Raw genomic sequence first — 25806 nt, forward strand, 5'->3', positions numbered from 1 at the left:
TGAAATATTTTTTAATCGAATCTCTGTACATATATTATAAAAACTACTTGCAGAAGAAAATAAGTAATCTTTTGCTCAAAATATCAGCCTTGGAGAGGAGATATATATGCTAGGTACATGCTTAAAGAACTGTAGATGTAGAAAACAGTCTTTCACATCCAAATTTAATTATACATAATTGTCTTAATCCCTGTGATTTTTAAACCTTATAAAGCAATTATCTTGCAGGCTTCATGAAGTACAAAACGTAATGCTAGTGAGTGACATAAAATATTGGGACTACAAAGGCTGGATTTGAGGGTATGGGGGTTTTTTTGTTTTTTTTTTTTTTTATTTTTCCAGTAGATAGAGTTTAAAACTATAAGGCATCTCATAATTTAGGAGAGGTCTGTGGGAAAATCCATTTGAACAGGATCTGGCTGTAAAACTGAGCTCTATGGAGGTGACTGCACAGTGCTCCTTTCTTGCATCAGCTGGTTTCCTCTGGCAGCAAGCCTAGTAGTTGCCTCAGTTTAACTGACAATCTGTCTCTCAATTCCCAAGCCTGCTGGCCAAAAGAGCATAGTAATATAAACCTTCTTGTTTCATCACTTATTAGGTGCTACTTCTGTGCCCTTTTAGGTGTGTGAAGACATCATGTTACCTTTGAAACCGACTTTGAATGATGTTTAATAGTCCACAGGCTTCACAGTTCTGCACTGAGCTTGCAGAACTTTAGAGCAGCCTGCTAATAATTAGAATAAAACTAACAAAAAGACAACACAGTTGTCAAAGGTGTTGGTAGCAATCAGATAGCGGTGTCAATAATCAGCATAAGTCTTACAGATGTCATTTCTAAGATGTATTTTCTTTTCCTGAGGGTACCATGGAAAAAATTATGAAACAGTAAGGCAAGGGCATAATTCTGGGAGAGATGAGGTTATGGAAATCTGATGGGGCATGCATTTCAGTTGGGACAGTGGCACGAGGAATATAAAATTCATAAGAAACCAGGTTTCACTGACCCCACCACTTAAAGGTTTACTGGTTTCTTAAGAGGCTTTTTGTGTTAGTACTTTGTCAGATAAAGTAAATAATTATCACTTATTACAATTATTCAGATGATACTAAATGAATACTGAAGCATGAAAATACATAAACATCTATAATTTCTCATATCCTTTGGAGATTTCTCTAAAATGTTTGTCTTGTAAGATTTAACATTTGACAACACTGAACTACAAAGTGTTACTAAGAAATCCTTTAAATTCTCTTAAAATAGCAAATACACAGGAGGAATAAAATGTCTTTAGTTCTGATACTTGTTTAATATTACTAGCATACGAACTAAAAAAACTTGATGTGATACTATTTATATCATGAATTTTCTTATGCGTCTTCATATTACACTGGTATCAGTGAAAAAAGTTATTTTTATGGTGCTACAGATGGTCTGATGTTCTAGTTTGGTTATCTGTTTTTCTTGTTAAAGTTCAGGTTAAATAGTTCAAGTTACTTAATGAGTGGAGACTATAATTTTGACCTGTTTTAGTTTAGGAATTTGTACCGCTTTTATTGACTGTAATTTTTTTTATCAAATCTACTTAGTATTGTTATGTTTATTTCTCCCATGCTGTAGGGCAGAAATTAGAAAAGTGAAGAAACCAAGCCACAATACAAAATCAAAAGACATTTAGTACATCGGGCTCATATCTCCAAAAATTATTTTCCTGTTTTAAGATAAATTTCAGTTTTTCACGGTCCTACATACTGATGTCAGTCTAAAACTGTTGGAAAATGCTATAGGCTATTGATTCATAATGCACGTTTTCAATTAAGTATAAAACTTGTAAGAGAAATTCCATTCTTCCGAAGAATCCTCTGTCACTTTACATAGCTGTGAAGATGTAGTGGACTGTTAAGGTTTAATTATGAAATGATAAATACGCCTAATGTTCACAAATGGATTTTTTTCTTGCAGATTTAATGATGTTTCAGTCAGCATAGCATTTGAGGAAATGTTGCACTAAAAATCATGGTGATATGTACATAGTAAGGTACAGCTGTATTGGAAATATATTGAAAACACTTTCTGCTTTCATTGTCCCAGTAAAAATGCTTCCAGTATTGTCATGGCTCAGCAGACTGGCTGTTTTGAGTATTACAAAGCAAAGGAGGTGTTTTCAAATATAACAATTTTATAGAAACCATGCATTATCAGTTTCCTGTTGAAGCAGAAATAGTAACATCTTTCAACAGTTAAGCACAGCAACAAAAGGTTTAACTGGGTCTCTGGAGGATGTGAGTATTCAAACTGAAACTGGTACAAATTATCATAGAATCATAGAAAGGTTTGAGTTGGAAGGGACCTGAAAAAACATCCAGTTCCAACCCCCCTGCCATGGGTAGGGACTCTTTGCACTAGAAGAGGTTGCTCAAACCCCCGTCCAACCTGGCCTTGAACACTTCCAGGGAGGGGGCAGCCAGAGCCTCTCTGGGCACCCTGTTCCAGTGTCTCACCACCCTCACAGGGAAGGACTTCTTGCTTATATCTAAATTAAATCTACTCTCTTTCAATTTAAAACCATTACCCCTCGTCCAATCGCTCCACTCCTTGATAGAGTCCCTCCCCATCTTTCCTGTAGCCCCTTTTAGGTACTGGAAGGCTGCTGTAAGGTGTCCCTGGAGCCTTCTCTTCTTCAGACTGAACAACCCCATCTCTCTCAACCCGTCCTCATAAGGGAGGTGCTCCAGCCCCCCGAGCATCTTTGTGGTCCTCCTCTGGACTTGCTCGAGCAGGTCCATGTCCTTCTTATGTTAAGGGCCCCCGAGCTGGACCCATCACTGCAGGTGGGGTCTCCCGAGAGCAGAGCAGAGGGGCAGAATCCCCTCCCTCGCCCCGCTGGCCACCCTGCTCTTGATGCAGCCCAGGACACGGGTGGCTTTCTGGGCTGCGAGCGCACATGGCTGGCTCACTCGGTTTTCCATCCACTAGTGCCCCCAAGTCCTCCTCCGCAGGGCCGCTCTCAATCCACTCATGGCCCAGCCTGTATTTGTGCTTGGGATTGCCCCACGTGCAGGATCTTGCACTTGGCCTTGTTGAACTTCATGAGATTTGCATGGACCCACCTCAAGCCTGTCAAGGTCCCTCTGGATGGCATCCCGTGCCTTCAGCATGTCAACGGCACCACACAGCTTGGTGTCATCGGAAAACTCAGCTCAGGGTGCCCTCAGTCCCACTGTCCACGTCGCCAACAAAGATGTGAAACAGCACTGGTCCCAGTACCAACCCCTGAGAAACGTCACTCGTCACTGCTCTCCACTTGGACATCGAGCCATTGACAACAACTCTTTGAGTGTGACCGTCGAGCCAATTCCTTATCCACCGAGTGGTCCATCCATCAAATCCGTGTCTCCAATTTAGAGACAAGGATGTCGTGCAGGATGGTGTCAGATGCATTGCACAGGCCCAGGTAGATGACTTCAGTTGCTCTTCCCTTATCCACCGAACGCTGTAACCCCATTGTAGAAGGCCACCAGATTTGTCAGGCACGATTATCCCTTAGTGAAGCCATGCTGGCTGTCATCAGCCACCTCCTTATTTCCCACATGCCCTAGTATATTTTCCAGGAGGATCTGCTCCATGATCTTGCCAGGCAGAGAGGTGAGACTAACTAGGCTGTAGTTCCCCAGGTCTTCTTTTTTTTCCCTTTTTATACATGGGAGTTATGATTCCCCTTTTCCAGTCAGTTGGAACTTCACTGGATTGCCATGACTTGTCAAATATGGTGGATAATGGCTTAGCCACTTTGTCAGTTCGCTCAGGATCCTTGGAAAAGATGTCAACAGGTCTCATGGACCTGTGTACCTTCAGGTTCCTCAGATGTTCTCAAAGCTGATCATCTCCTACAGTGGGCAGTTCTTCATTCTCCCAGTCTGTGTCTTTGCCTTCTGCGTCTTGGGTGGTGTGGTTGGAGCCCTTGCCAGTGCAAGCTGAGGTAAAAAGGTCATTGAGTACCTCAGCCTTTTCCATATCCCGTGTGACAAATTTATCCTTGCTGTTGCAATGTTATCCTTGCATATCATCAAACTCTCTATCAATTTCTTTTCGTGCTGTGTATCTTCCCAACTAGCTAGTTTTCTAACAGCATACTGAAAACTTCTGCTGTCAGCAAAACAGACCAAGATTGATGAATTTTTCATCTGTGTACTCCAGGTGGTTAACAAATATGACAACAGGACTTCATGTCTCAAGGGCTGAAGAATAGATACCTTGCTGTACTTTACATGTTTCATCTATCTGTTCCCAGACAGAGAACAGTTTAAACTGATGAGAGAGAAGACCAGAGATTTACATGATATAGCGTGCGTTTCTAAATTGTGATGGTATACAATTAATTCAATCTTAATTGATGTGCATTTTCGTATTATTGATAAACTGAAATGTTTTGACACTTCTTTTAATAAGATTTGAGTTTAGGCACAGATTTCTGTTCATTGTGAAGTCTAGATTCTTTTCATATTGAAACAGTACAAAAATGTCTTTATAATTTTATTGCAGTTGCTATAAACAATAGAAAGATGCTTATCATTGTACAATATATGAAAATTATTATTATTTTTACTGCATTTTCACTCAGTGGTGGAGCTTAAACCGGGTCATTATAACAAACATTTCCTTTCTATTTAAAACTAATGCTGTTTTCTATGTGTGTTTTCACAGTCATTCTAAGTGCTTAAACCCTTTTATCAGGGAATCAGTAATTCATTCAGTTGTAAGACAGGCACTGTGTCTGGCTTGAAGTGAAATGTTAGGTTACTTTGGTTGATGTTATAAAATTCCGGCTCAAGTTGAAGTATTGTCTATACAAATAGTTCCTTTTTAACTTCTGTCATCAGTGAGGTCTATAAAAACACTTCTATCTTCTACATTATAGATTTTAGAATTTAGGAATCAAAGATTACATTAAATGTTTATCTGTTGTTCAAGATTTTTAATCTGATTTCTATTCTTCCTCTCACAGAATCTTATTTCAGTCTCTATGCACTGTGTAAATTTTCCAATTAAAAAAAAAAAAAAAAAAGATGGGACTGCTTTGGTGTAACTTAGTGTACTGTAAAAAGAGCACACTGAGTAAGGCAAGACATTTCTGGACACCATACCAATCCATTCTTCAACTGGTAGTCATCACTCTTTGATGTGCCAACTGGATGAAACAGAGCCTTATGCAATAAATAGGTTATGATCTGTAGTAAGGTCAGGACAATAGAAATATGTGCCAGAAATTCTGCCTGACACCTCTTCCTCATGCATTAAAAAGAGAAGAAAAGGATAATTTATAAGATTTTTTTAAAAAAAACATTCTCTGATTGGAGCACAAAGACATAAAGAATAATATTCCTATTTGCATAACTGCAAAGTACGTTTTAAACCTGCATTATTTTGAAAAATCACAGTATTGTTTTTCATATGCAGAGCTGTTGTGGTTTAAGCCCAGAGAGCAACTGAGCACCACAGAGCTGCTCACCCCTTTCCCCTCAGGAATGGGAAGGAGAAAATAAAACAAAAGGCTCAGGAATCAAGATAAGGACAAGGAGGGATGACTCACCCATTACAGTCATGGCAAAAGACAGACTCATTAGGGAGAGAAAAAGAAACATCAATTTAAACACCACCAACAACACCACTGAACAATCAAACTGCATGGGACATGGAGAAGTATAAACACATCTTAAAAACTCCTTTCCCCCACCACTACCTTCTTCCCTGACTCAGCTTTGCTCCCGCTTTCTCTACCTCCTCCCTCCCAGCAGTGCAAGGGGCCAGGGAATGGTGGTTGCAGTCAGTTCCTCCTCAGAGGGAGGACAACTTGCACTCTTCCCCTGCTCCAGTTTGGGGTCCCTCTCACAGGAGACAGTGCCCCACGAACTTTCTCCAGTGTGGTCCTTCCCACGGGGCACAGCTCTTCACAAACCGCTCCAGCGTGGGTCCCTCCTGTGTGTTGCAATCATCCAAGCGCCAAACTAGAGCCGCAGGGCTTTCCACAGGGTCCTGGCCTTCTTCAGCCACAGCCACCTGCTCCTCCATGTGGTCCTTCACAGGCTGCAGGTGGGCATCTGTCCCACCGGTGACCTCCACGGGCTGCAGGGGCACAGCCTGCCCTCTCCCCACGGACTTCAGGGGAGTCTCTGCTCCAGCACACCTCTCCCTCTCCCCATCCCGCTCCTCCTCCTTTCTTTGACCGACCTCAGTGTTTGCATAGGTGTCTCCCTCACAACTTCCCCCCCCTCCTCCTCCTCCCAGGTTCCCCTTCTTAAATATATCAGCAGAGGTGCAGCCACCATCACTAATTGGCTTGGCCGTGGTGGGTCCAATGTGGAGCTGGGGGAGCTTCAAGAAGCTTCTCACAGGGGCCACCACTGTAGTGTTCTCCCCCGCTACCAAAATCCCCTGCCGCACACACACAAACCCAGCCCAGAAGTACACCAGGGAGTCTGTGTTGCCAGATTTCAAATTCCCAACAGTTACCACTACTGTGTAAGTAGTGTTCCAGCCATAATTTATATTTTCTTTATTAGAAAAATTAGAAGTGTTCACTCTTCACTTTTGAAAGCAGACAAGTCTTTTGGTCCTTATTTACAGAGTTTGTTTTCCTTTAAAGGGAGCAACAGCTTCCCATTTTTTTTCTTCAAAGAATACCTACAAACACTGGCCCTGTGAAAAGTAGAATAATTAACAACTGGGGCTGAAAAGTAAACAACTAAGTCTAAATAATAGAGATAAGCAAAAGAATGTATTAAAATATAAGTATCATTCTAACTATATCTCAAGACTGGTAGCTATACACAATGAAAATTGTATGGCTTTGAAGAAAAGAGGCCATTATTTCACTTGAATAAAAAAATACAACTCTTAGAACAAGACAGTCATAACTTGGATAAGCTGCTTGGCAGATGTTCCTAATTGTCTAAGCTTCTCCTCCCTTCTCTTTTTCATACATTTTTTGTAATTGTGGTTTAAATATGTTAAAACTGAATTCTTTGATACTTCACTCTGCAGTGACTCTGTGTTTTACAAACTACAGAAACCCAGTATATTATATAGACCTGAAATATTTTTAAAACTTTCACTGAAGGTACCTCTTCCCTGCAGAAAACTATGTGTGCATGTAGAGAGAATTGCTTTCAGTGCAACAATGGAAAAAATAGTCTGTGGCCTACTGCGGACTAAGGACAGATAGATTCCTATTCTAAACAAGTATTTCCAAGTTACAAATTAACAGGAGACATCCCTAAATCGATAGAAGCCTGCACACACACACAGAGAAGATTCAGAAGAAAAACAGTTATAATACTGTAATACAGAAAATTAATCCTGAATTATGTGCTCCTGATGTGATTGCACTCAAAGAATTGTTATCTTTACACTGATAAAGGAAGAAATTTAAGCAAAGCAGTCACACTACTCTCCTTTCTGTCTCCTTCAGATGTATTTTTGGAGCACTTTACAGAACTTACTGAGGTGATTTCAGTAAATTGATCAGATCAGTAACTCAGGTTTAAACAATTCTAACTTTAATACAGTGAACTTAAATCTCCAGAGGGAGACAATTAGATTATTGACTCTTCCAGGATAAATTCAAACTGATTCACATTTGTTTGCTAGAATTACCTTCTTCAAATACTGTCTTGCAAGGTACCCACTAATTATAACCCAGTAAGAGAATAAATGTTGGACAGAGATATTACTTTAGGATAGCTGTGCAAAGTTAATAGCTAGATACCTTTAAACAGTGAAGATGTAAAGAATGAGCGTGCATACTCATTAAGTAGAATAGCATATTGGCCAGCCTGCATCCATCCAGAAGTGATCTACTCAGTTATGCAAGTCATCTTGGTTGAGGGGAGCTCTCAGTCGTCTTTGGGTTCCTCACAGGAACCAGCCACAGGGTGAACAGGCAATGCAGCTAATGCTGCTGGTCCCAGGAGAGAGCAAATGTAGTAAAGTGAGTGCGTATCAACACAGACACACTACCTGAATCCAGTGTATTGAACTGTTGGGATTCTTTGTAAAAGTGACTGGTTTTTAATTTTACAGAAGAGCTTCATGACAAGTTGTTTATATATGATTTACTGTATTGCTACATGTTTGGTAAATACTAATGATATTCCATTTCATGCTGTTTCTCAAGCAGTATGAAAGGTAATACAAGGTAAGGACCAATTGTTTAATATATATTAATCACAGAAATGGAGTCAACTTTTAAATTGTTCAGGGAAAATTTCTTTCAAAGTTAATTCTTCAGTAATAAAATAATAATTTAATCTTACTGTTACCACATAACATGCCACTTCTTCCTTGTCCTAGAAACAGCTGCTTATATCTTAGTTATTATGCGGAGACAGTACAAGTTCAATAATACAAATACAAGTTCTAATTCATAAAAGGAGAGTTCTCAGGTGAAATCATTGTAGCTCAACTGCATTTATTTTTTCTCCCTTTAGACTCCAGTCTGTATTTCTTCATCTTCAGTTTCTTTCTTAAACTGTCAGATAGTGTTACTGCTCATCTTCATGGTTTAGTGTATTCTCTAAGCTTCATATATTTGCTCTGACTATTCATATCAAGGAGTCTCATGGTTTTTTTTCTATAACAATAAATTACTATATTTTGACTTCATATTTAAAAACACCTTTTCATGGTTTTATTGGCACTATTTAAGTTTTTATCTCCCCTTTGAAACAACAGTTGTGAATAAAAGAATAAAACATGGTAAAGATTTAATTTATATAGATTAATTAATATGCAATATGTATGTAGTAAATTCTGAAGAGCAAAAACAGTGAATGATCATGCAGTCCTTTGATCCTTTATTTCCTTTTCTCTCAGTTCTCATATATACTGAGGTCACGTTTATTTTTTGTATTTAAGGAACAGAAATAAACCCATTGATGGACTCTTCAACTTCCCTTTTTTCATTCTGCCTTTCTCAGCTGCCCTTTACTTCCTGAATGGATGGAGACTTCTCCCGTATTACCTTGATCTCATAAATTTTGAAAGACAATCAGTATTCTTTAAATGAGTCAGCAGAGCAAATTCAGCAGTATGATTAATATGAATGAGGCAGAGGAGGCTTTTGTCTTGTTGGAACTTAAAACAATTTAGAAGGTCACCCTAAGAATTACACTTTCAGATGTCTTCAGGAAAGTTAAAAATTTGGAAATAATTAAATTGTATTCATCACACAGTTATAGTACTAATTAAAACTGCCCTTCATTGAAGGTTGCAGCAACAGATACCTTTGGTTTAGGTGTCTGTGATAGCTGTGGAATCTGAGCACTGACACTCATCAAGTGAAGCTAATTGGGCCTCAAAATTAAGAGTCAGTCCTTTGCAGGGTGTCAGGACAGTGCAGAGAATGAAGGATGGGAATAAATTGCTCAGAACTGCTCAAACCAGTGAACAAATATGATGGTGCATTCTGAACAAACTGCAAGTGCTGCCCTATTGTGAACTCCACAGAAAGGAAATTACTATCATTGAGTCTTACAAGCATGAAGTTTTGCTATAGTAAGGTGATCGTGAGAAAAATACTAGAATAGCTCATGCTGTTTCTGTTACTGGAAGAAAATACACTATAGTAAAAACTGTGTTATTAGTGGGAAAAAACACCAAAATTCAAAGTTGCAAACAATATCTTCAATATGAGGAAGCAGAACAGAAAAATAAGTAATTTACAGAAAGAAAAAAAAGTCTGGTCTTACTTAGTCTGTCCTAGATGAGTATAGCAATTGGAGATTAAAGAAAAGACATAAATCGGTGTTTCACTTATCAAGAAGTAATTTATTGGCATCTGCTTCTAATAATCAAGCTTTATTACTCTTTTTACTTGTTTTTTAGATAAAATAACTGTAAGGCTATAAAAAATTTCATGCTTTGATTCACGTAGTATTGGTAGTTCAGATAAAACGCATGCAGCTTATAGTCGTTATGAATGATGATACCTTTGTGATACCATATGCAAGAAAAGGGTAAGGAAGGGTGTTACCTTTTTGAAGTTTTCCACTGAACTACCCTGAAGCTTGATTAAATCTTTTTTTCTGCTATGTATGCCTCGCTTCTTATTAAAATTAAGCAGGACATTTTTCTGTATCTAATTGTGACATTTTTAATGTGTCTTAATCAAGAACTGCATGAGATTCGAGACATCTAAAGGAGAAATACAGGTGGCAGCAAGCTAAACGAGGAATTTATTTAATACACACTGTTTTAGATGCACACACACATGTAAGCAAAGGTCATAAATCTACAGCCCTCTTGAGCAATAAGGGAGGGGAAGGAAAATCAATTCTAATCAGGAGACCACTGCCAGGCCTCATAACAACTTCTCCAAACACCTGAGGCACTTAGTAACATTTCGTATAAATTTTAAGCAAAACCTTTTAGTCTGTAATAGAACAAGATAGAAGTAGTATAACTTTTTATAGTTTCTCTTCCCCTGTTTAGTAGTTCTTGGTTTTGTTGCCTCTGCAACCATTAAAATCCAGATTTAATGGAATAACCATGCAATTCATTAGCACAAGAGCTTAGAGGGTTTGCTTGCAAATATGTTGCCCTTAAAGGATGTGCTCTGTGAGCAGTCTTCCAAGCTGTTACTGAGATACGCGATTTTTTATTTTATTTTCTCAAGTGTAACTTTATAAAATTGGATTACTTCGTTGTTCTTGAACTAACTTGCCATGTATCTTTGTAATTTAAAATGCTGACAAATTTATGGAAAGAAAATTAATTCCATTTCTGTGCAGTTAATGGAATCATCCAGGATAGTTAGTGATATGATTTGCTTGTCATTTGTTTTTTCCTGTGTCAAAAGTGGGATGTGAGTTTTTCATTTAAAAGAGTTCGTTATCTCTCTTGGAAAAAATGCATTTGATGTGTCTCTAAATTAGTCACTGTGTAGCCTGGAAGTTTAGCACTTCCTAGGTTCAATAAATGGACAGACAAAACCTGTGAATATTACATATTTCAAATATGTTGTTTAGAATGTATGGTAGATTTTAGAAGCATGCAGATATGCTTTCTAAACACAACTATACGAATATGTTTTTGTTTACCTACATATTTTTAAACGATTGAATAATCTTGTATTCTTGTTCAAGCTTGTGAGTACTTGAATTATAGTCAGATGAGCATTGCCATATCTTAATGTGTTTTCTGTCACAAACTTTTCCCCTTCTTCCTCCTTTTTCCTATATTCACAAGTTCCTTTCCCTAAATTGGTGAAATTGTAGTTCCTAAAACTGTGAGCAAATACAGGTTCCTTCTATATATAGCACAAGATTTTACTCTTCTTAGTTTCCCATTAGTAAACTGCCCTGTCTTTCAATCACATTAGACAACATAAGCAATCAGGTTACAAGCAAAGGTATGTAATTTTTAAGTTGTGGAGATTTGAGAATAAGATTTGGCTTTTTCACCTACAGATTATAATATTTAAAGTGTAATTTTTGAGATTGAATAATCGTGCTTTTTAAAAAGTAGTTAATACTGGTAAACAGTCATGTGTCACCGATACAAGAAGCACTACTAAACAGGTGGCATTTCTGATGGTTGTTTTATCACATAGGAAGATTTGCTTTGTTTAAGACAAAAGCTAATTGCATTGTTAAATGCTTACACTATGTTCTGAATATAATAAAGATCAATCCAAATTTCTCTGTCACAAGTATTCTCAATTTTGCAACTGAAGTGAATTTTCCACATGCCTGTCTTCTGTGAGATTTGTTATTGATAAACTGTAAATGCAAACCCTGATGCCTTTGTGTGCTTCATGAAAGACTTGTTTCCATTCACTAGCTTATAAAGAATAAGCTTAAATGAACTGAGTTGCCACTTTCTCAATTTCTCATTTATTAATTTTTAAGCACTACAGCAGTTAATTAAATTTGCCAAAAAAATCATGTATAGTTAAAAGCTGAGTTTGATTTCGTTTAAATGAATAGTAAATAATTACTGATAAAGGAGGAAATATCAGATATTGAGAACCTGGATAACTGTGAATCTGGGAAATGTGTTCTTCCAACGATATTTTTCTTTTCATGTCCTCCTTTATAATTGCATTCCCAACCACCTATTTATTTCTGTGTTTGCAGAGATTTATTGTTAATGTTTGGCAGTATGCCAGTACTGTGAACCATATTCTGCTTTGCTTTACCCATTCTGTATCTGTTAAGTCAACTTGCAGTGGCTGTGTGTCAGGTACTGGTAAACGTGAAGATTTAAAATAACAACAATAACAAAAATAATAATAATTTGATGTAAACTTAATTCACTATGATATACAGGGCTGAAAATGCAGTGATAGTAAAAAAATACTTAACTCTCTTGTGGTCTATGGAAGAGCAGAGATTCTCTGCTAACAAAGATAATAAAGAAATCTGTTTTAGGGAAAGATTAGAGTCATCATTACCACAAACCTCCTGGTGTCATATTCAGCAGCGACAGATTTTGGAAGGCAGTGAGTGCAGCAGTTAGGAATGTGGAAGAGATGGGAGGAAGATCAGAGGTGTTTGTGGCAAATCAGGGACACTGAAACATGATGGTCTGAGAAACTAGTAGCCAGGGGCAAGGGTAAAGAGACTGTATACGACATGTTTCTGACCTCATATTTAAGCTCATATATACTTGGTTGAAGGTCCGTTATTCCAGTTCACAACAGGGTTACTGTGCCTTTCCTCCTGTCAACTTAATTGCAATGAAGGAGTTGTATTTTGTGATACTTGGGCTTCAGCCCAAAGCCTTGTTTCTGAACAGAAAAACAACTGTTCCCATTGGGTTAAAATGACATGAACTCTGGTGGTTTGGATTTCCTGTTTAAGTGGTTGGGTTTCCCTTTCTTCTTCCCTGTTGCTTCTGGAAGACACACTCCAAAGTAATTGGAGTTTCAGAGTTTAGTGTTTGGAAGGAAAGTGTATTAGTTTTTCTTAACTTTGTGTCAAGACTCAGTTTAGGTGAATCACGATAAAGCTAGCACCCAGAAATAAGGGAGAAGTGTTTATGGACCCTGTACACAGTGGGAGGCTGGAGAACCTGCGGTTTGGCAGACTGAGATCCCAGCCCCCTACCCACGGGGAAGGTACAAATGAGGGTTAGATGAGCAGTTTGATTCCTTACTATGAGTTTATTAATCCACCTGTGCTGAGCTGATTCAATGACTGGTGGTGGGGAAGGGTGTCCCCTCCTTAGTGTTTAAGTGTTGTAGTGTGTGGCCTGCTACCTTAAGCCTGTCTTAGCTGCCTACATAATCCGAAAGAGTTGCTTTTAAGGAAGAGCAATACGTGAGTTCTCAGTTCATGCTGGTTATCAGTAAATTTGGATCTCTGTTTAAGTGAAGCTGTATTTTTATACAAGTATTCTTTTAAACAATTAACTGTATTCTTTTGAAAGTAAGACTGTAAGTCATTAATTTATAGAAAAATCATTAAATATTTGGGTTCATGAAAATTTTGACATTAATAGAAATAGTTTTTTGTATGACTCATAATAATATTCAATGTTTTATTCCCTGTAATTTTTTTTAATACAGTGCTTCTTGTACTGCAATTAGAAGTGAATTTAATTTTTATGCTTGTCCATTCTAGGTACAGAGATCTAGAAATAAGCAGTTACGTGAGCTGTTTCCAGATGGATTTAGTATTCATCATGCAGGAATGCTGCGGCAGGACAGAAATTTGGTTGAGAACTTGTTTTCTAATGGACATATCAAAGTCCTAGTCTGTACAGCTACACTTGCCTGGGGTGTCAATCTTCCTGCTCATGCTGTTGTTATTAAGGTGAGAGCTACCATTACTCTGCACATGGGTATCTGTCTTAAAAGAAACCTGTAAAGAAGCATAAATAGAAAGATCTTTATTGTGGGTTTTGGGCCTGGAGGGGAATTGTCTGATTGACTTGAAATGTTATTTATATCTCATTAAACTGATTATCTTCAGTGGGAGTCTAGTTTGTATAGTAAAGATTTAAATATATCAAAGATTATGAAAGGATTAGTTAAAGTACACTTCTGAAATCATGCTATATTTGCCTAATTTCAGTATTCAGCTCATCAGGATTATATTCATGTGTATTTATGTTAATTTTTATTAACTTTTCCTCAACCAGGGAACACAAATATATGCTGCAAAAAGAGGCTCCTTTGTTGACCTTGGAATTTTAGATGTCATGCAGATATTTGGTCGAGCTGGACGGCCTCAGTTTGACAAATTTGGAGAAGGCATCATTATTACAACTCATGATAAACTCAGTCATTACCTGACGCTTCTTACTCAGCAGAATCCAATTGAAAGCCAGTTTCTTGAAAGCCTTGCAGACAACCTAAATGCAGAGGTAACCTTTGATTCATTTAGAGAAACTAGAAAACTTTAAATGATTTATATTTTTGAAACAAAAATGCAATATCGTCGCACTTAAAATATCTAAAATGGAAATTTTATTATTCCTAGTAGTCTGTAGGTTTAAGAAGGGTGAACTGTTACAGGTGAAAATGTTGGAGGCCTTTTACAAAAGGTAGTAGGTATTAGGAGTAGTATGGAGGATCAAAATACCAGTAGGATAAAACTGTAGAAACCCCACATTTACCTTTTAATCAGAAGTGTTTTATAAGAATGTAGTAAGTGTTCTGTATAACTGCATATTAAAATCCACCAAAAAAACCTAAAGCATGTCTGTCTGTATATAAGCAAACTTACTTCACATGGTTGACTGCAGTGTAGACAGAATAATGTACTTGGCTTGAACTCTTCTTCTGTTTTACAGCGGTAGTCAGAACTGGATTATTATAAATAACATGTTCTCAGTTTGTTTCAGTTTAAATCTTAAAATGCATGATCTATGAAAATGCTGTGGTTGTATTGGAAGTACTGACCTCTGTCATGTTAAAATATAATGATTCAAAAGCTATCGTAATAACCAATTAAAAATATGCATAAACACACACAAACATTTTTTACAAGGAAACCTCAGAAATTTAAACATGCTTAAATGAAGAAGAGAATACTGGTTTTAAAGGCATAGGACATTTTTTTCAATGAAAATAAGGGAGTTCAGCTAAACAGAAATGTCCAGTGACATCTTAAAACTGATTATCCATTGAAAAGATGTGACGTTTATTTGGTCTGTTCGGAATAGTCTTGTATTTTTAAGATGCTTGTTCTGTTTTATCTATATAATTCTTACATATTTCTATTTTTACCTTTTCATGACTTTAAAGTATTTGCGTTATTCAATCATAAATAATAATTCTAAAAGGAAATTATGGGAAGGAGCAGAAATTGATACAGTGACCTTTTAAAATGTTAAGATTTATTCCTTGTTTCTTTAGAAATGACCGAGTTTGATCTTTCATGATTTTGGTTACTTGAGTTTTTTTCCTTTACAGGGGTCTCATAAGTTATTTCTTCACTTCCTGTTAGCATGTAAAATCTCTGCCCAAGTGCAGTCACATATCAAAAGTAGGACAGGGTTGAACTGTATTCCAAGTATTTCCACACACAAACGTGGGGGAATTAAAATATTGATACCTGTCTGTGCTCACAGCTATTCTTCTTTACCACTAGGCTCTGGAGTGGTCTGAGTACAAGGAGGGAGAGAGAAATTGGACTCCCCCAGAACATGAGGCACATATGTGATGAAAATGAGCCATCTGCAATTTTCCTATTCCTTTTTCTGCCACACAGGAGAGAGGGAAAATAAACAGGAGGCATGCTTGCAGTGGGCAAGTGCAGAGCCCTCAAGCATTTCCTTTTGAAAGGGCTTTTATATTCCTGGGGACAGACCCCTGTGAATGTTCTCTGAGTGGAACTGGATGGATATTCAGTTCTTTAAAAATTGAATAGTAGCAACTAAGACATTAGCAGTAATAATTTAAATCCTAAAGTTGGTTGTGAAGGCCAGGATTAACTGTAGTTGTTCAGCACCCCAAGAAGTTAGGAGAGATCTGGTTCTGGGATACTGTGTACCTTTTCACTAGGAAAGAATCCAGCCAGATTTCATAGAAAAGCTTTGTTCTTTATATTGAGATACATGAAGTAGACAAGGAAAAAACAGTTGGATGTTCTTTTCTTCACAGCAAAGGATTAATTTTTCTTCTTTTTTTATTTTAATATTAGAAGTTTAGTCCTCCCATCTCACAGAAGGCCTTCAGGTCAGTGAAGAATTACAAAGAAAATTGAATAACCAGCACTTGTTGTGTCAGAGAATATGTCTGTGATTGAAGTACTGTGAAAAACAAATGGCATGCTACTGTTTTTTCAGACTTGGTCTGTATTGCTCCAGATTGTCTAGGAGGTGTGTGGATGTGCTGGTGTGCCCACCTGAATCATACCAGGAATCTCAAGCATTCCTTCCACAGAGGGCCAGCAGAAAAGCCAGCTTTTGTGGGGAAAATGCTTTACTGACATACCCTAAGAAATCTTGCTGGTTAGCTTAGCAAAAGAAAGTTTCAAAGAAGGTACAACAGCTCTCTATTACTAGCTGGAACTAGAAGCGAATAAGAAAAAGAATAAAAGATAATTTTGACCGATGCCAGTACAAGAATTAATCACCCTGCTCGTAAGTAAGGTTGCCCGATATGTACGATCTGGAACAGTCTGTCTTTTAGCAGTAGTGGAGATAAAAGAAGTCTAATTTTTTTTCTATGGTGAAGATTTTGTAATAAGTATTTGTATGGAAAATGTGGTTGCATATGAGGAAAAGACGACTTGACTTGATGAACCAGGAGTTCCAGTCCTTTTTCTTTCAACTCAGCTGAGAATGCTTAGTTTAGAAAGTATGAGATGTAAGCTATTAATTTCCAGTGTGTAAAATTTTGCAAAGAGAGAGAGGTTTGAATGGGTAGCATGTTGTTCCTCAGATCTGAGCTGTACTTCCAGAATGCACAAATTTTCCAACAGAACCAGAAAGGTGATTGTTATATGCAAACTTAAAAGAATGGTTTCTTCGGGTTTGTTTTTTTGGCTTGGGTTGTGGGTTTTTTTTTTTTTTTTTTGAGGACAAGTGAATTTACATGAATTGAACTTTTTATGCAGAGGAATGGCTTAACAAAATACTTATAATGTATCAAGTGTCTGCTTGTATGTTTCTGTATATTACTTTACTAGATAGTAAATTAAGGTACCAAACTTCAGCTACCATTGACTTTGATGAAATTAGCACCAGAAGAAAACCACTGAAGTTGATTGTTAGAATACAAAACAATTTTAATTTCTTCCAGGCCTGTGATTTTAACATCAGTTTTTAAAGGTGGAGTATCTTCTCTCTTTTTTTAATTTTCCCTTTTCCTTTCATTTAATAGTAAGCACTCTACCAGCTTAAAAGCTGTTGAAAAAAATCGCTGAAGACTTGGAAAGCTAAATACCATTCTCTAGCACCAGCTGAGTATGTCCAAATGGATGCTTAATGAAGAGGAAAAAGAAAGTATCAAAAAGCAAGACATTCAAGGGAGAACTGACTCTGTGAGCTTAGAATAGTAATGTCTACAGTAAATATGAAACACTAAAAATTGTCCAAAAGAAGAACAGTGAGTTGCAGCAATTTTAGATAAGACTGACAACAGTAAAAGCAATCTTACTCCTTAAGCTTTATTTAGATTTTTACCTAAAAAGAGAAGGATTTGTTTGTCCAGGGAAGTATGTATTATTGCTAAGTAGTTTCTTTTCAAATGTGTACACACTACTGAAATTCCTTCCAGAAGTAGAGGAAATTTCAGTGGAAATTTAGTAATTGAATATCCAAGTAGTTCTCTGAAAAACATTGCTAGTAAACACTGCAAAAATAATTTGGTTACAGAGAAGGTGTAAAATTAAGAAGTTAATCCTCCTGCCCTATTAAAATAGTAGAATTAAAGAAGAAAAAAATAATGGAATAATTCTGTTTCATAGGAGGTAGTCATCTAAATTTATCCAATCAAAGATATGTAGGAAGTATGTAATGCACAGTATAATAATAGCTAGTTCTAAGTGCAGCACTTCTACCACAGGATTTGGGGTTTGGGGAAAAGTGCAGAAAACTGACAAACTAGTTTATCTTTTCAGATTTTATGTAATGGTAGTGTAATCTGAAAAAAACGGTGTAGTCATGGCATTAAATTACTGAAGATTCTGTGTCTGCAATACAGTTAAAACAGCTGAAAATGCAGTCAGAATTTTGTCAATCACTGCGATAAATGCTCGTTAGTAGAAATAGCAATGGAAAATACTGAAAAGCAATAGAGTAAAAAGGGCCTGAAACTACCATTTCTTTGTCATCTGATATTTGTGATTTTACTTATCCTTCTGTTATGACATGCAGCAAGAATGGGTGCCTGCCAGATTACAGGAAATCAATACTATAAGCAGTTACAAGGAGTTGTTAGGTTTTTTTGGAAAGTAACTTCATAATTTCATTATAATTTGAGTCAGACTAAACTTCTATATATGCTGAATTGATCTAAGTTAGTGGAATCCTCTGAGAAGTATACAAGTGTTTTAGAAACTGTTATGTTTATCTGGAGATGACTATTCCATATACTGCAGCACTCTGAAAAAAATAAATACATTTTAAAACACATGCCATCATATTGATCAGTAGATAGTCTTAGGAAGCACATTCAGTTTTGGTCATCTTTTATAGGCACTGTCCCTTTAGCAGTAACAATAGCACTATATGGACACAAAATATTTATTTATTGACTGATTTGTTACAGAAATTTAGACAGTATGATGATGAGCGCTGTCATCTTTGCCATAACAAAGCCTGTTGTTAGCACCAGGAAATCTGTACTGATACATAATAAAATGAGGTATTTTAGGACCAGGGTCTGCTTTTATTGCAGGTCATTCAGGAAATCCAAATGCTTATGCTGTAGTTGTAAAGAGAAACCAATTAAAGGCCGGAAGCACTTCTAAATTGTTTAAGTTCTTAATTTAATATAGACAGATCAGTAGCTGAAAGAAGAACTAGTAAAAGGAAGGCAGCAGTTGGAAATACGAGAAATCTCCATGTCTCTGCAAGAGTATGAAGTTGGTTTTATCCAGACCAGGTCTCTTGGCAGAAATAGGTAGGTGGTAAGAATGAGACAATGATTCAGATATTTGGAGTAATACCATATGTAATCCTAGCCATACGATCACTAAGTGGAATCTAGAGCCTTGAATCTTGTACCTAGACTTATGTGGTGCAGCAGAGAAATTTTGGCAATGATGCAAAAAAAAAAAAATTAGTATTTCTAATTCCCATTTAAAAATTAATTTTCTGGAAGCAGAAAATTTTCAGAGAAGATGGGCAAAGGAATAGATGAGCTTCTGTGAAAGGAACACACTGGTTTACCTGCATGCTTCAGGCAAGAACAAAGACAAATGTGAGATTATATGACAGAGTTTTATGAAGGAATGGGTGACATAGCAAAAGATTGCATCCCTCCTGGGAGAAGAACCAGGAAATACTGGCTGAGATTCGTCAGTGGCAGGTTCAGAAAAAACAAAAGGATGCCAGCTGGGTGGTTAGACTATGGAACTTTTTGCTGCAGGGAGTTGTATCTAAAAGGTAGAGTAGTTCAAAAACTGTACAAAACTGGAATAAAAATCCATTGAAAGATATCAATGCAAAGGCAATACCTTTAACTAAAGGCCTGGAGATGCAGTACCTTAAGAATTTAGGAGAAACTTTTATGGTGCTTCCTTCTCATTGCCACCTTCTACCTTTTGTTCTTAGGAAAGCTACGGAGTGGGAAAAGCTGGAATACACCCAACTTTATTGAGTTGACACCAAAATTAAGAATTGAAACGTGTATTTCAGCACCTCAATCCATTGAGAATTCTCTCCTGCAGATTTGTTTTTGAGTTTTGATTTTGTTTTGGTTTTTTTTTTTTTTCTTCTAAAAATGAGCAGAAGAGTGAATAATGGTCAATGATGATCAGCATAGGCATGGAGATCCCCATTTCTGCTGAAATTCTGCCACTGGGCATAATGGAATGTAAAACAGAAAAAAAAAAATAAATAGCTAGTTAGGGTGCTTAGTCGAGCGGAGTGAGTCCTGGGTCAGTTGGCCAGCTGGCAAACAGAAAATACCTACAACTGTATTTTCTGGAAATACAGGAAGAAAGATAAGATGCAGGGGATGCGGTTTAATTAGACCATAAACTTTAACTTATCTGGGAACTATCATCAATAGCTCATACAATGCAGGTCACCATTCCTTTCCTAATTGTTTCCACCTGATAGAGCCCTCCCTCACATCCACAGCTGGACCCCAGCTTGTTGCTGGGACGACTCCTTCCCCCAGAGAGCTTAGAAGCTGAGAGGGTTTGCAGTGCCAGACAGTAGGTTTACCTTCCCCAAGGGGTGTGCCTTTCCTCGCATTTACTTACGATTTTGTCGTGAAGCCAGGAGTGTAAAAGGTGGTGACTTGTCTAGTTTGGACAAACCTCTTAATATATTTCTCACCTTGAAAGGGTGGGCAACTAGTGTGGTTCTCAGAAGAGATACAGAATTCCTTCAAAGCCCTTCCAAGAAAAATCACTCAGGAGCTGGGTGACTGAACAGCTTATCTGGGTACGGGGCAAAGTGCAGGCTGGGGGGAACTGAAGTTTCCTCCCTGGGTGTCCTGGGGCCTGACCTGACCTGGGTGAGACCAGCAACCTCATCCGTTCTCCCCTCACCACCTTCTGCTGTTTCCAGATGGTAGCCAAGTTATTTAGAATTAACAGAGAATGACAACTCTGACGTAGCTCAGTTGTACTTATAAATAGTCCTTTAGCCACATGTGGTGGCTGCAGAAGATTCCTTCCCACTTGGGACAATTCTAGTAGCATTAAGAAATTATTTCGAAAGCTGTACAGGCATAAGATCATAATCACTTGAGATGCTGGAATGGTGATTCAAAATACGCTGGTTTCCAAAGCAAACAGAAAATTGCTTATTAAGTTGTTAGAAAGATTCCTTTCTCTCTTATCTGAACAACAAATATTTGATTCATATATAGAAGTTTTTCATCCATGTAATCTGACTCAATTATATAAATATAATATTAATTAAACATTGTTACAAAATAAATACAGTATGTTGTGTGATATTATATATTAAATAATATATACAATGAATATTATCGGTAATATTTTCATGCCCTTTTCTAATCTGTATAGAAATATCAGAGGGAAAATCTTCAGTTTTCAAAACCTACCCTCAATAAGCTGTGCTACTTATCTCTGTTTACACATTTTTGAAAACCAAAAACACCTTCTCTGAAATACTGTTCAATTTGATAAAGTCTGGGGGATAGCATTTGCAAAAAAAATTACTTAATGAAAATGCAGACTACTAAGCACATCACTCGGTGATGGTGACATCAGCCATTGAACAATTAGTCAAAAAATTTGTGATGCTGGTGATTTTTTTCATTTAAAATGATACAGTGAGTTGGATTAATATAGTATTCAAGTTTTCACTTTGTAAGCGCAACACAGTTATATGTATTTCAGCAGTTTAAAAAAAAAAAAAAGTCTTTTGTGACAACTGATGCAATCAGGCAAGACAATGTCAACATAGTAAATATTTCTACTCATTGATTATTCCATCTGCAGCTAAATACCTCATACATGGTTGAGGAAATGCTGGAAATTTTATAACTTTTTTCTTTTATTTTAATAAAGTATCACCTTGTCAGTTTATTGATTTTATGAATACTACATATCCTAGGTCTTAACAGAGGTCTTCTTCTAACTTTGTAAATAATTTATTCCATAATTACTCTTAGGTGTTTGTATTAGTAAGCTATGTTCCATCATTCATACAGTTTTAACAAAAGTATACATTTTTAAACAATCCATATGAACTTTACGTGAACACTAGATGGCAGCAAATATTTAGAAGTTGCCTTTTTTTTTTTTTTCTTTGCATATTACTCAGTGGATATTCATTAAAGTTGGGGAAGGAAGGAAAGCGCAGTATTACATTTCAGTACCATATCTGAAACCCAACTGTATTTTGTAATCACTTTTTTTCCTCAGTTTTACTTTTAACTTATGAAAATAATTATTTTTTAAGTAATACAAGCAGATATTTGAACAAATTAAGCAAAAAAACTGTGTTGAGGTTTTTTTTCTTTTAATTGTCAGACTTCACTGTCCTTAGTAATGAGAATTTTGCCTCTTCATGATTGTGAAAGTGGGGGAAATGTTGGACTATGTTGTTATGCTATTTCAGGTTGTGTACTTAAAAATATTTGAATCATGAAAAGAAACCAAATGCTGAAATTAACTTCAGTAGCAAATACAGTAATAATAACCTGTAGGCTGTGTTAGGTGTTTTCCCTGTAGCAGACAATGAAGAACTGAATGCTTTTGTAGCCACTTCAGTGCATTATGTAGATATATACTTTGAAAAACAGCACAGTGGGACTTTCCCCAACCTCCTTATGCCATTGAAAAACAAAATATCACTTGAAAAGCATGAGACATGCTTTTCGGGCTTTTCTGGGGTTACTCCGTGCTGTTAGTCATTGATATCAACAAAGTTTTAATGGATTTAAGTTATTTTAACTCAAGGCAGATTTGGCTTGCATTATTATTTTTGACTAGATATTTATGTTATTTCAAAAATAATATTTTATTATTAGATCTGAAGATGCATATGAAATCACTTACAGTTGTATATGACTTTTTTCATTTTTGCCAAGTCATGTGGAATGTTTATATGAAATCCAAACACTGATAAAACAAGAATACCTTAAAAAACATAGTAATGGATCACAAAAATTCTGTGAGAGAACTTTTTGTTTGGTTTAAACAACCAGCAACAACCGAAAACTGTTTGCTCATGGGGCTTGTAGGAAATATTAAATTCTGCTAAAATCAGGTTAACTGGAATTAAGCAGTAAACTGCGTCTCATGAATGTAACCAATACAAAATAGAGCTGAAGTTATCAAGTAAAAATGTGTGTGGTAAATAATTTGGTGATAAAACTATTCAATTAGCAAAAAAAGTCACTTAGAAAAACGGTTTAGCCATGGAGAATAAATAAATAAATAAATATGTGCATATTACCTGTTCAATTTTTTTAAGTTTTGATAAAACAAAAATGTAGCAGGTACCCTGTGTGTTTGACTTGCCACATACAAAAGGAGAAAACCATTTGTGAAAACTGTGTATAGAGAGATTACCAGCTATGAAGGGCATGATGAAGAAAAACTAAAGGTTTTTGGTATCGTTTGGTTTAGGACTTGAACCAGACAGTGCTTTTACATTGGCATGAAAAATCAATCTTTTAAATGTAGATTCTTTTTTTTAAAGCTACTCTCCTTCACGTTACCCTGAGCATATCCACTAAAGAATTATGTTGCTCTGTTTGTCTTATTTTTATAATAAGCTTGCTCAGTATCATCTTTTAATTGTAAAAACCGTACGTGGTGTAGGAAAGATAATGTGGTATCACTGTATCTATAATATTATGTCACTGTGTCTATAATATTATGTCACAGCACATACCATGTTATTAGATGTCCATAAGATGAAGATGTGTAAATGGTTCAAGTTCTTGTCCTGTGATTATTTTAAAATAATTTAAGTTGGAAACATATTGACACTTTCTTTAATCTATAGCTAATGCTCTGAATTCCATATGTTTTCAGCCAAATGCTTATATTCAGCTGTAACATATACATTTAATTTTGTCTCTTTTCCTATTTCCAGATTGCTCTTGGAACAGTAACTAATGTGGAAGAAGCAGTAAAGTGGATAAGTTACACTTATCTTTATGTACGGATGAGAGCAAATCCATTAGTATATGGCATCAGTCACAAAGCTTATCAGGTATAAAATGCATTTTAAAAAAAATCTGTAACCTGTTCTGGGTCTCTAATCCTTCCCTGATGCGAGGATAAATATTTGCTATTTCTGCTTAACCTGACATCAGCAATTCTTTTAAAGTGCTTAGAAAAAGGAAGATACTTTCTGTAGCAGAGTATTTTTAACAGTAAATTAAGAGGCCCCTTCTGTTCACATAAAAATACATTTTAACTGGCCAAGTTATGCTCCAAAGGACAACATTCACTCTTACCAGACAGTTACTGTAACTAAGCTTATTCTCAGTGTTTCAGTTTTGTAGTCTAGATATAAATGATAAAATGAAGCATTCTTGAGTTGCTTGCTTTCCCCCTTGCCCCTGTCAGCTTTTAGTTTATAATGTTTCATTCCATGACATCATATAAATTATAAAATGGCATTTTTAATTCAGTTACTTTTTTTCTTTCTTTTGATTTACTAATTAGAAGATTTTTTTTATTAATTTCTTTTGATTTTTTTTCTTTGTTTATTTAGAAGTGTTCCATGCAGTGATATAAAACAGAACAGTTACATAAGGGTTTTTTTATGTTTTTTTAATTATTTGTAATTTTTAGAAAGTTTAATAGGTTACAGATTATCTAAATATTGTTACTTTTTTCTGTACTGCTGTTTATAAGCACCTAATGGTAACATAGTTTGGACACTGGCAATTGAGCCTAATGCAGGTGAAACTCTCACAACTGTATGGTAACTGCAGTCTATTTCACATGTCCTGAATCTGTTTTGTGACTTCACACTTTGTCATGATATAGTGAGCAGCAGTTGCTTCAGTCATTGTAACATGGAGAGATATATGTCAGGAGATATTTTTTCGATAGCTTTTGTGTCTGATAGTGGAAGCTGCAGTGGAAGTAGGTAGGCTATTGTTTAAGCAAGGTTGTGCAGACACCTTCAATCCTCTGGTCATTCCAAATCTGTTTTCTATAAAAAGCCTTAAAGAACATTACCATATGTTAATATAACACTATATAACACAAATCTCAAAATAATGGATAAATGAAAAGCAAAAATACTTTGCTAATGAAAAGAATGTTGTTGTCCCACTCCTTTCTTTTTATTTTTTTTAATCGGGTATTTTCACCTAGTGTGATCAACAAATTTTAGATTAAAAGAAGTGCAACCGTGGTGGTAATAACGGCTGAAAAAAAGTAATAAAACACTAGCAGAAATTTTTTTTGTAAATTTAAAAAACAATGAACAAGAGTTGTTACCCCTCCCCTTGCTTTTGTGTTTCTGTTGAGCTGCTGAGAAAGTGGAGGTTGCCAGCACTTCTCTTTTCCTGCCACTAACCTCCTTTCTACCCCTTCTGATTTGATGTGCTAATAATAGACATTCCTATTTTTGTGTTAAGACGGTAACAAATTATATCAATTTGAAGTGTTATCCATTCATGTAGGAGCAAAACCAATGCCAATCCCCTTATTTTCTAGATAAACCAGTTTTAAACTTCAAAGCTGCTGTGTTACAGACAGTATATGGATGTTATAGTGCCAGATGCAGGCCTAGCCACAGATTTGTTCACTTAGGCCATTCTGTCCCTTCTGTTCTGGTTACAGGTATCCAATTTTCATAACTGGTATCTTATTGTTTCTTAGTAATGTTGCAGCGTGCCAATTTCTATCTCTGTTTTGGATGACAGTCAGGGTTACCCATGCAGAATCCACATATCTGCATAACCGTCGTGGGTCACACTTCCCAGCTGTTTGGTGGGGCTGAGAAGATGCAAACCCATTCTCCTTTCCTTTTCCACAGGTGCCCACCACATCCAGTAATTACTTTAGGGTGTAAAAAGTCCAGCCTGTCCACACAAAAGGGTTGTGTTGTACTGCACAGGGAGACGGGGGCAAGCATGCACCTGCCATGCACCGACGCATTCTGCACCCCACGTGTTGCCTCCAGGATATTACTGTTCCCCACCTCCCAGCCCATTTCTGGGCTGTGCCCGGGGGTGG

At 36.6% G+C, this 25806-nt stretch overlaps 1 protein-coding gene across 1 annotated transcript in view; it reads left to right on the forward strand.

Moving 5' to 3' along the window:
• The window catches only part of LOC104357136 (activating signal cointegrator 1 complex subunit 3), a 209731-nt gene that overhangs the window by 90759 nt on the left and 93166 nt on the right, over positions 1–25806 (forward strand). Inside the window, exons 8-10 of the mRNA XM_042803433.1 lie at positions 13621–13812; positions 14141–14365; positions 23702–23821. Coding sequence (XP_042659367.1) covers positions 13621–13812; positions 14141–14365; positions 23702–23821 — 537 coding nt within the window. The remainder of the gene's footprint in view (positions 1–13620; positions 13813–14140; positions 14366–23701; positions 23822–25806) is intronic.

The sequence above is a fragment of the Tyto alba genome, unplaced genomic scaffold, assembly GCF_018691265.1.
Source record: "Tyto alba isolate M040663 unplaced genomic scaffold, T.alba_DEE_v4.0 Super-Scaffold_40, whole genome shotgun sequence".
NCBI classification, from domain to species: Eukaryota; Metazoa; Chordata; class Aves; order Strigiformes; family Tytonidae; genus Tyto; species Tyto alba.